At 32.3% G+C, this 12,185-nt stretch overlaps 1 protein-coding gene across 3 annotated transcripts in view; it reads left to right on the forward strand.

Annotated features, from left to right (window-relative positions):
• The window catches only part of LOC145632051 (anaphase-promoting complex subunit 7-like), a 28,386-nt gene extending 16,888 nt beyond the window's left edge, over nucleotides 1–11,498 (forward strand). The window contains exons 9-18 of one of the 3 annotated variants that reach the window (XM_081684319.1): nucleotides 5,137–5,185; nucleotides 5,999–6,072; nucleotides 8,650–8,700; nucleotides 8,777–8,977; nucleotides 9,093–9,137; nucleotides 9,273–9,366; nucleotides 9,516–9,661; nucleotides 10,782–11,011; nucleotides 11,143–11,203; nucleotides 11,311–11,498. In XM_081684319.1, coding sequence (XP_081540445.1) covers nucleotides 5,137–5,185; nucleotides 5,999–6,072; nucleotides 8,650–8,700; nucleotides 8,777–8,977; nucleotides 9,093–9,137; nucleotides 9,273–9,366; nucleotides 9,516–9,661; nucleotides 10,782–11,011; nucleotides 11,143–11,203; nucleotides 11,311–11,397 — 1,038 coding nt within the window. In that variant the 3' untranslated portion in view covers nucleotides 11,398–11,498. The remainder of the gene's footprint in view (nucleotides 1–5,136; nucleotides 5,186–5,998; nucleotides 6,073–8,649; nucleotides 8,701–8,776; nucleotides 8,978–9,092; nucleotides 9,138–9,272; nucleotides 9,367–9,515; nucleotides 9,662–10,781; nucleotides 11,012–11,142; nucleotides 11,204–11,310) is intronic. The other 2 variants (XM_081684320.1, XM_081684321.1) reach the window with 2 other exon arrangements.
• The last annotated feature ends 687 nt before the right edge of the window (nucleotides 11,499–12,185 follow it).

Raw genomic sequence — 12,185 nt, forward strand, 5'->3', positions numbered from 1 at the left:
GGTAGGAGAGGGATAGAGATAATTTATTAGTTAAAAAAAAAGTGATGCAACTAATTTAAAATTTCCTTTTTAGAAAAGTGATGCAACTAAAAAAAACCAGATGAAGTAATTAAATTGTTTTATAGAACTAAGTAAAGGGAAGAAAAAATGAAAAGGGAATTCAACATTACATATACAATAATTTAAACAGAGCTTGATTTTGTATATTTATGTAGCATTAGGTATGAAAAAAACTGAAAAAAAAATTGAGCGATTTCCGTAGATAATGCTAAAATAAAAAATAATTCCGTGTATACGTTGCTGTAAAAAATATTTCTTACCATACCGTCCACGTAGGCTTGAGTTTTTGGTTCGTTTTTTGCTAGTACTAAACCGCTACTTAAGATTGCGGTTATACACAAATTAGAATCGCTAATGGTATTAGAGGTTCTTTTAAAGAACCTCTAATACCATAAGCGGGGTTCTATTTGAAGAACCTGTAATGGTTATTGGTTCTTTAAAATAGAACCTCTAATGGTATTAGCGGTTCTATTTGAAAAACCTCTAATACCATTATAGAACCTGTAATGGTTAAAGGTTCTTTAAATAAAACCTCTAATGGTATTAGCGGGTTCTATTTGAAAAACGTTAGAGGTTCTAGATGGAACCTAAACATAAAGCTTTTTATGTAACCTACACCCCTGCACCTGGTGCAGTTTTAAATTTTACTTCATAATTCAACAAATACATTTATAATGTAAATAAAATTCATCAAAATCAATACCAAACCACCATTTGCATTACATATAGTAAAAAAGCCTAAGTACATATAAAAATGTTAATTAGTCAAAATGATAAATATTTACACATACAAAATAATCTTAAATTCAGCTATAATCCACGTTTCTTTTATTTTTATGATGTGCTGAAATTCAGCTATAATCGTAAACACCGAGCTCCTTTCATCACGCCGTTAAAAGCCTCAGACATATTTGTGGTTTTTATGCCATATCCGAAGCCCTCATCATGTAGAAGTGACCGTTGATGTAATGGTTTATATGCTAACCATTCACGAGCTTCCAACTTTATCTCACCAATCCTATTAAAGTAATAGTTGAACTTATTTTGTTGGTGTGCATCAGCTGCACGACCGAACAATTTCTTCAAGTGAGCATTTTTGAATTCAGAATTGAAATTGGAAGCAAGATGGGGGATGCAAAACCTATGATGAGCATGAGGCTCCTCCCATCCACTGCCTACCTCAGTCATTGTTTTCAAAATTGACTTATGCCTATCAGATTTTACACAAATACCTTGTCTCTGTGTAACAAATTGTCTTATGCATGCCATAAACCACTCCCTAGCCTCATCAGTCTCTCCTTCAACAGCAAAGGCAAGAGGAAGCAATTGAAAATTTGCATCCGTAGCCATAGCAATGAGAAGTGTTCCTTTGTACTTTCCATAAAGATGAGTGCCATCAATGGTGACAAGAGGTCATCAATGGATGGCTTATGCGCCAAAGTACTCTCTTAAACACGTGAACAGAAGGATCTAATGTTTGTATCGTGCACCAAAATGTTTGCCTCTTGAAGTGCTTGCATATACTTTGGCAACTCTTCATATGATTGCTCCCAATCGCCAAAAATGCTTGCAATTTCCTTTTGCTTCCCTAACCAAGCCTTCTTAAATGTTATGGAATAGTGAAAGCGGTCCTTGATGACTTGTACTATAGCATGTACTTTGAAAGAAGGATCGGCTCGTATGAGATCTAATATGATACTACAAATAAAATCAGAAGTGATAAGAGGGTGGTCAACTTTGTTGATGTCCCCCATATTTGACAACTGTAACGGTAGGAAAGGCTAGTTTTTTTATCGCACGTAGCCTCCAAGGACAATTGCATTCCTTCTTTCTTTTGCACTAAACAACATATTTGTCCGACTCCACCTCCTTCATTTTATATGTTTGATTTCTTGTTGCGGAGTACAATTTCAATGGATCTTTCAATTGCTGTAAAGAATCAAATTTTTGGCCAACAACAAACTCACCATTACCAGCATAACCATGTTCTCTAAGCATCAATTAACTTTTAGTCAAACTCAGGAAAATTGTTGAATTCATGTAAAGGTGCACTTACTTTGATAACAACTTCGTTAGCCACTCTTACATCGTCATCTTCACCATCATTAGTATCTACCCCAACATCATCAATGCCTTGCACATTAATCTCGGGTTGAGTTTGAGTCATAATCACCTAAAAAGGTAGTTTCAATGTGTTGTGAGGGATGTTGTGATCCAAAATCTGACAAGTGCTCACTAATGTATTGACCATCTATGAGCATTCTTGTGAACGATCCTATTACTGCACTTGAATTTGTCAAATTCATGGTCATTTTCATATTTGACCATGAATCTGTGATAGGAAAAGAACCCAAGTTAGTCACCACACTTGGTATACAACTGCATATTTGACATTGTATTCTGTCTCACAGTATCCCACATAGCTACTAATGAATTGTCATCGTTCAACGGAATAGCTACATGCGAACCGTGAATCGAATACCTCATTCTAATTTTCAACTCCATATGCTCTGGATTACAACCCACAACTTCATATATTTTATCTAAAACATCCACAAATTTCATAGTAGAACTTATAAATGCAAACTTAGTCTCTTCGCCTATGTATGAAATATCACCTCCTTTTTCAACAAGGTCCCCACCCTTATAACATAGAAGAGGGAAATTTGAGAACTCCATAAACTAAAAAACCAACTTCAATGAGTAGGTAGTAAGTAAGTCATATAAATAATAGATTAGTTAATATATGACATATAAAATGCATTGAACATGATACAATAAAAATTGCCAAAACACTACCTATTAGTATAAACTTTAGTGCATTAGTAAAAAGTATAAAACTATTTTATATCTACAAACTAAGTGCATTGATCGTGATCATAGTAGACTATATATTAAAGCACTGAAATCAAATTTCCAATGGTATGGATTGGTAATTCAATGGTATGGAGACAATCCAAAAATTCACACCTATAGAGACAATCCAAAAATCCACTCCTAACAGAGGAATACATACTAGCTCTAGTGATATCAAATTTCCCATTTGTTTAAAACAAAAAAAAAAAAAAAGCCTTACAAGCTACCCATTTAATAGCATACAGTATGATTTCATAGGTTTCCATCTAACAATGATCTTGCAATCAAATAGATATAATACCATTCTAGATAAATTCTATTAGCAAAACAATTATATAATTTACAAAGAAAATATATATATATATATATATATATATATATATAATGTGATAATCCGATAACGTAGCCAACACGAAACATTGCATGTAACAAATTAGAATATCTATAACTATCAATTTGGGGTTTTTATGAATTACGGAATTAATTAAGGGTTATGAATTAGAAATTGCAAGTTTGCAACTACTTTTGATCAAATTTTGATTAGGACTTAATAGAATAAGTAAATAATTAGAATTGTATACTCGAAACTTTTGTAAAAATAAATAAATCAAAATTAGGGCTAACCTTTAAATCAGGAGAAAGAGGGGTGAATTGAGTTCCCGCACATAGAGGTTCGGTCGACGGCGACGGAGGCAATAACAAGTGGTAGGTGGTTCCGGCGGCAAGTCGGAGTTGTGGGTAGCTTTGGTGTATGGAGTTGTAATTTTATCACTGAAGAAATGCAATGGAGTGGTGTTGTGCCTTTTTTTTTCTTTTGCTTTGGAGGAAGATGAAGACTTAATATTTTTAAATTGCCCAATAAGTCAGTGAGTATTTTAAGTATAAACCGCTTATAACTTTAGCGGTTTTAATAAAAGAACCGCTAATGACATTAGCGGTTCTTTTTAAAAATCCGCTATTGTTATTAGCGGTTTATAGCCATAAACCTTCACTATGCATATGTGTACGGTATCACGGGAAATAGTTTTAAAACTGACATATATATGGAATTATTTTTTATTTTAGCATTGTCTATGAAAATCGCTGAAAAAAATTGAGAGATTTGTTGGGTATTTATGGAGTGATATCTATAGATGTAAAGGGGTCTTATACACAGGGAATTGTGTCACGACAAAAGGACATGAAACCTTGGACTAAAACAAATGTTTTGCTGTACTAAGTAGACTTTTTCAAAATGGATGTTCCTATGCTTGAGAACCTATTTATTGTTTGCACATCTTGTGTTGACTTGAATGTGGTGCTGGTTGTCACGTGCTAGCTTGTATCTTGTGTCAAGTGGTGCTCATGAATCCAATTCTAGCGCCTCACTCATTTTCAAGAATTGTTTGTTTTGATTGGAAGACAATATTAGAATAGTTTCTCCCACCCTTGTTATGTTCAGCCTTGCTTCAACAATCAGTCAAAATTTTATAAAACAATATATGATATTCTTCCTAAACTAAAGGTATCTTCTCCATGCCTGCTTAGCAGTTGAAGATGGAAGATGATGCCACTGATGATGAGACATAACCAATGTTGAGATTAGGATAACTTAATGAATTTATCCTTTACAACCGCATTTGACGAAAGCAGAACTTGTGCTTGGTTAATTAATTAAGGATTCTTACATGCATTCCCTTGTATACTAGAAACTTTGGTAAGGCGGCTGTTGGGCTATAAAGAGTATATGTAACTGTTGCGATATAAAGAGTATATGTGTGTGTGTGTATGAGAGAGAGAGAGAGAGAGAGAGAGAGAGAGAGAGAGAGAGAGAGAGAGAGAGAGAAGAGGGGGGGGGGGGTGGATGGAGGGGGAGGGAGAGAGTGAGGGTGAGAGCGAGGGAGGGAGGGGTGGAGAGAGGGCCGACGACTTTATTTTTAGTATGACATTTTGTTCCAATTTGTAGTTTTTGATGTAGAAATACCTAACAAGTAATTAAATATACTGCATTGAGGCAATTTGCCATGATCTTTAAGACTTCAGTTGACTGCATAGGTAAAAAACAACAACTTGATGTCTAATTGTTAGTAATGATGACTTAATGTAACTTTATTTTATATTTTTTGGGAGCAAGTAAATATTGTCACTTTATGTGTTAGTAATGTCAATGTAGCTAGTTACATTACATATTGATTCCTTCAATTTATCTAAAATCTTAACTCCTTATTTGTCAACTTTAAGCAGCGTTATGTTGAGGCCCAGTGTTGCATTGCTTCAAATGATTATAAAGGTATGATTCTTAGGATTGACATTAAACTCTTTCTTCTATTCCACAAATGATGCCTACTTTAACTTTTTTTCGTGCTTACAATTATTATTAGATGTCTTTTAAAAGTTATCATTTATCCAAATTGCGCTATTTATTTGAATTATAAGTACAATTTCAATTATAAGTAATAAGTACAATAAATAAGTGACACAAAGTAAGTTTTTTTTAATAAGGTGGGATAACAGTATAAATATAATTAGGAGTTCAATAATGAATTTTTTAATTTTGTAGGATGGAGTACATCACTATCTGTTTCATATTTTCCTAATTCCAACCTACTTTATATTGTTAGTTTGAAACCTGTTTTCAACTGTCGTCTCTTTATAAAAAAAACTATAAAAACAATTAAGATGCACATTATTTTAAGGGGCAGCTATGTTACTAGGACTCTTCATTTCACAAATCTTTGACAGTTGATATGGTTTGGACACTTAGATATTTGATGAAGGATATTTTTACAAAATAACCAGTCAAATACTTCGTTTTAGGGCAAAAGTAATACTCGTGTCTGACTTGCACAACTGAGTATCGTAGCATTCAAAAGGCATTCTTACAGAAGATTGTGTTTGAATTAATATGATGAGAATAATTATTGTTATCCTTAAAGCACTTGATGAGACAGTCCGGAATAAGCAATTGAAAGTTTGTTTGTTGGATCTTGCTTCCACCGAATTTTGTTGTGGTTCCTATCCTTTTAAACCCTCCCCTTCCCCACTCTCTCTTTTTTTAGTTTTTGTTTTTGTAGTTAGTTTTAAAGTCTTTGTTGATCTGCAGGTGGCTTGGAAATATTTTCAGATATTCTGCAACGATTCCAAAATAATGTGCATATACTACTTGAAGTTGCAAAGGTTGGTAAAGCTACCATATTCTGGTCATTAATTAATTAACATTTTAGTTTATGTCAATCTCTTGCTGTGGCTACATTGTTTTGATTACATATTTCTCTTCGAATTTAAGAATTATGTTGTAGCTTGGCTTGGGAAAAATAATTTGAGTTCGATTCAGACTGATTCTGATTAGCTTGAAGAACCTTGTTCCAAATATATAATTAAATAAAAACTAGAATTGTTTTTCCCCTTCATAATATTATTTGTTGTGACCTTATGGGTAATTAATGCTAAAAAAACAATGCATCTTTGTGAAGTACTACCTCTGTTTTGCTGAGTCTTCAGCAGTTTTCATAGCACACATTTGAACCCAAGTATCTTATAATTTGTGATTTAAAAAAAATTACAAAAAGTTCATATATTGAAACTACACATCAAGGTAAAGCTAGCAAAAGATTTTACACGAGTATTTTTATTATTAGATAAATTGATAAATACTTGTGGTGAAAGTTTTTTCTCTTTGAATTAAAGAATCTATATCAGAAAAAAATATGTTTTTCTTTTTTACTTAAGCTAAATGCCAGATACCATGGAGTTTGAGTTAATTAATTTTAATATTTGAATTAATGATATTAGTTCAAGCACGGCTCATTAACAAATGAACCAAACTTGATTTGTATTATGATTCCTATTTATTACGTACAATACCTGTAATTGCATCCTTAATGTGCAATTACAGTCATCTGCTTTCTTTTCCCTCTTCACGACATTTGTGTAGATATCATACTTGTGTGAGTCTTCTTTTGTTCCCTTATAGTAAATTCATGGTTGTGTTATTTGATGTGATTAATACATTTTTTTGCTGCATTTTGAACAATATGTTTAACCCCTACAACCCTACCCCAGCTTTTATTAATATAAGGGAGAGTACGGAATGTAATATGCTAGGTTTCATTTTAATCCACTTCTTGAATCCCTAAAACCTATGTTACTCCAACTCTTCATTTTATATAAGACACCCTTCTCGAATACCTGACACTTGGACATGGGAATGAAATTCTTACCCCACAGTTCAATTTTCGTCCTATCACTAAATATTTTGATGCCTATATATGTAGAAAAGTAATAGAAAGGGAATCAAAATGAGGGAAAGAAAACAAATACTTTCTCTGTTTTTTTATTTTTTATTTTTTTTTAGTTGATACATTTTTACTTTTGACACTAATCACAAAGTCCAATTTGACTAGCTTTTGTGACGTATAGTTATCATAAAACAATCATGTGAGATCTTGTTAGAATCGTGTCATTGTATTTTGTCAAATATAAAATCAACTTTTGTAACTTTTAATTATCTATAGCTAGTGATATTAATCATTCAATATGTGTGTTGGTAAATGTGATAAAATAAATGTATCAACTAAAAAAGAATGAGGGAAGTATATGCTAAAAGAATAACATAATTTTAACAAGAACTTGAAACAATTTCACTTCAAATGTTTGTGCATAACTTTGTAATGTACTTCCACTACTCCATTTTAGTTGCAACATTAGGATTTTGGCAATTTTCACATTCTCTCCTTTTTTTTTTTTTTTAATATTGTAATTTACACAGTAGAAAAAAAAAAGGCATGGGATCTTGTTGGATATGTCTAATTTTGTACCTTTATAAAATCTAATTTTACATTTTTTTACCAAAATGCAACAAAAGATATTAATGTTTAAATTGTGCATTGACAAGCATGAAACTACTAGTGTTGCAAGTAAAATGGAGAGGAGAAAGTGAATAGCACATGTGAGAATTTAGATTAAGATTTTTTTTGTAAGGTAACACCTTTTGACACTTTTTGCCTGATAGCATCTCGTGTAATTTTGTTTCGTCAAGTTATATATTTTAACATTTTAAGACTTTTGCTGATGTATTGCTCATACCTGTACCCTTATCTGTGCTCACAATGCTGAGGCTGGTTTTTTTTTTTTTTTTTTTCCTTGTTTTAATATCAGTTAATTGATTTTCATGCTATCAAATTGTACCTTATGCTATGAGCCTATGACTTAATGCACATAATAATATGATGACACAGTAGGTTTGCTGACTTACCTATGATGCAGTGCCTGAGTCAATTGTCAAGGTTCTTGTATGATGGTTTTTTTTTTCTTTTTTTTTTTTTTTGAGAGAGAGAGGGGGAAGGGTTGATGGTTGGGAGCATTTTATTTGAATTTCATCTACTGATTGTTTAATTTTACCTTTATGAGGGCAAATCAATGAAGATGCTAAAATAAAACCTTTGTTTCCTTGGGTGAGAAGCATTTGACCATGTGGCACAAATTTGTCCTCACAAATCTAGCTAATGATAAATATTTGATGATACCATTTGCAATGTTGGTTCAATTGACATATATCAACATCCCTCTCTCACCTCAAAATAAATAATAATAAAAAAAAAAAAAAAAAAAAAAAAAAAAAAAAAAAAAAAAAAAAAAAAAAAAGAACAAGTTTTTTGAGTCTATCTTAATTGAGTTTGATTGACAACTAAAAGTTGCCATTGTAGCCTTGGTATCAGCATCTAACTTACATTTTTTTTTAAACTCTGGGTGAAGGTTGAAGCCATAGTTGGGAAGAATGACGAAGCCATAATGAATTTTGAAAAGGTGGTTGCAGACCTGTAATGGATGTGAAGTTACAAATAATCTTATCCACATTTTGATATTCTGATGATCATGACAGGCTCGTTCTCTGGATCCCTATGTAGTTACTTACATGGATGAGTATGCAATGCTTCTTAAGAAGAAGTCTGAATATCCAAAACTAAACAAGTTAGTGCATGACTTGTTGAACATTGATGCTACCAAGCCAGAAGTGTTTGTTGCTTTGTCAGTGTTCTGGGAAAGAAAAGATGAGAGGGGAGCACTGTCTTATGCAGAGAAGGTTAATCTGATTTCCTGGTTTATAATTGTTGTCGCTCTTCCTTTTTCCTGGTTTATGGAACCTACTAGAGTTATTTTATGCATTCTCTAACTATGTACCTCGTTTTGGCAACCAGAGTATTCAAATTGATGAAAGGCATGTATCAGGCTATATCATGAAGGTATGCCCCAAAATCACATACTTTAAAAATTATGATTGGATTCTGGTTTGTCTGAACATCTCACCCATAATGCATCTATACACTACCTTTTTACTATTGTATTGGCTGGTAATATTTGGCTAAGTATTAATGCAGGGAAACTTGCTTTTGTCATTGAATCGACCTGATGCAGCAGCTGTTGCATTCAGAAATGCGCAGGAGCTAAATCCTGATTTGCGGTCATATCAAGGTTTATTTACATATCAAAAAAATAATATAACAAACAAACAAAAAATAAAAATCCAAAAGCTGTTACTGAAGTCTTAAATTTGGATGACACATTTTGAGTGGTTACAATGTCTTCTGATTATTCGTAACTAATTAATGATTTTTTTTTAGGGTTGGTGCATTCTTATTTGGCAATATCTAAGGTTAAAGAGGCTTTGTATATAGCAAGAGAGGCAATGAAGACAATGCCTCAATCTGCAAAAGCCTTGAAATTAGTTGGAGATGTGCACGCTAAAAGTTCTAGTGGGAGGGAGAAGGTGTGATTATTGTTTCTTCTATTGATTTTGACTTTGATCATTATGCGAATTTGCTCTCATATATTCTTTTTCGACTAAGAGTTTTATGCTTGGCAATGCACAATTTAAACTACTAATATCTTTGGCGTTTTGGTGAAAAAATATAAAAATTAGATTACAATAAAGTAAACATTTAGTTGAATCAAACATGATCCCATTTAACTGCAATTATTTCTTTCGTATTAGGATATAAATACTCTCTCCTTTTCTGTAATTGCAACACTTCCTATAAATGACCACTTTTTTTAAATTGCTATACTTCCGGAAATGGATTATTATTTACTTTACTTCCTTCGTTCTTTTATTATTGCACCATAAGGGATGGACACAAATGTTTTGGTAGTGGAACAAAGGATGAGAGAGAAAGGTAGAAGTACATAATTGCCCATGCATCGTACACATGAACCAGAAAGTCTAGTGTTCAAACTTTAGGATATATCAGGTATTTGCAGTGTGATTCCTTAAATGAATGTGGTGCAATATTTGTGAAATTTCCTTAACAGTCAAGTGTTGCAATATTAAAAAAACGGAGGAAGTATTATTAATGTTCCTTCTGCTTTCCATATGCAATTAAATCTTTCTCAAACATACATATTTTATTTCTCTATCCATAGCCAAACTTCCATATTAATATTATTAACTACCTTCCATATTCATTCCTCTATCCTTGAAATGCTGTTGATAATTTGATTATGGAGTTTTGTTATTCCCCTCTATTAAACTATATTTTTTTTTTTTTTTTTTGTGTGTACAAAAGGGTCTCAGGATTCATCTTTGAATATAACATTTTTGGCTTGTTGTAATTAATAAATTGACCTGATGCCTTAGTCTTTAGAGTTCCTTTAACCTAGCTTTTTTGTTTCTCTTTGGTTACTAGTTATTAAGATGAAGCTAACATTTAATGTTTACTTTTCACTTTGTTTTATTCACATAAACACAGTTACAGTTTCTACTGATTTCACTGTAAATCATATCAAGGCTAAGTAGGCTACATAAGTGCTTTTGAGGAAATTAATGGCTACACCAAATGTCTATATCCTGTTTTGTTGTGCTTTGACTTTTGCATTGCTATACTTTCTAGGCAAAAAAGTTTTATGAGTCTGCTCTAAGATTGGAACCTGGTTATCTTGGGGCTGCGTTAGCACTCGCTGAACTTCATGTCGTTGAGGGCCGAAATGGTGAGGCTGTGTCTCTTCTTGAACGGTACCTTAAAGATTGGGCGGATGACTCTCTCCATGTGAAACTTGCACAAGTATTTGCTGCCACAAACATGTTGCAAGAGGCACTGTCTCATTATCAAGCTGCTTTGAGGTACAAATGTTAGCCAACTTTTTTTAATTCTTTGTATTCTGAACGTACAAATGGTATTGTGAAATCATTTATTCTTTGACACTTAGTTAGTGACTTATATGGTTCTTAATTTAACTCATTACAAATATCAGAATAAACTCCCAAAGTGAAGCCGCAAAAAAAGGGTTGGACCGTTTGGAGAAGTTGATGAAGGTTTGCCAATCATTTAATTTGTTTTGGAGTTTTCCATGCTTCATCATTTTCTCAATCTTGTTGGTAGATTAACTAAAATTTAACATGGTGATCCCATAATATCGTAGGGAGTTGATCCGGATGCACCCGAGGAAGATGAAGACAATGAGGTTGATGATGTTGAAGGGGACCAGGAAGAAACTGAGCTTTTGTGAGATTTGTAAGCTTATGAAGATTTTTATTGAGTTAAGTGAAGAAGGTTGGTCCTTCACTTTCTTGAGTGGTGTACCATAATTGTCTGTTGTAACTTATATATATATATATATATATATATATATATATATATATATATATATATATATATATATATATATATATATATATATATATATATATATATATATATATATATATATTAAATCTAGGAATTGAGTAGGTAGATAAATTTTAGTACCCAATTATTTTGATAAATTAGACATTTATGTGAATGTCCAATGTAGCGCTACATTTTTGTAATGTTTTATAGGCAGAAAGGGCAATTGAGTTGCACATAAATTGGCTCAAAGAGATAAGAGTTTGGTATTAGGAAGTTCTTAATGATGTTACTGATGCTTTCTTGTAATTTACTTTGTTAAAAAAACAAGAAAAATATTGCTTCCCAACCTCTATTACAACCGCTCAATTAATGATAAGACCCAAACAATAAAATCAACAACAAAAATGTATCTTGAAGACTTGAACAGGCAACTAGTCTAATTTAACTCTTAATGAGAAGTTGCACAAGTTATATTTATACCTTGTATTAGCTATACTAACTAGTATGAATGCCCTACAACAGAAACTTTGTAAAGACAGTAATAAACAAGGTGGTCTTCAATAAATATAAAAAATAAATGAAAGCAAATATTAATCGATTACTCAGAACAAAACGTTGATGAAAAATTTAAAGTGAAGCAAATATTTTCTAAGCATTATATAAGCTGGTACAATCATACACTATGAA

The sequence above is a fragment of the Chenopodium album genome, chromosome 5 (assembly GCF_948465745.1).
Source record: "Chenopodium album chromosome 5, dcCheAlbu1.1, whole genome shotgun sequence".
NCBI lineage: Eukaryota > Viridiplantae > Streptophyta > Magnoliopsida > Caryophyllales > Amaranthaceae > Chenopodium > Chenopodium album.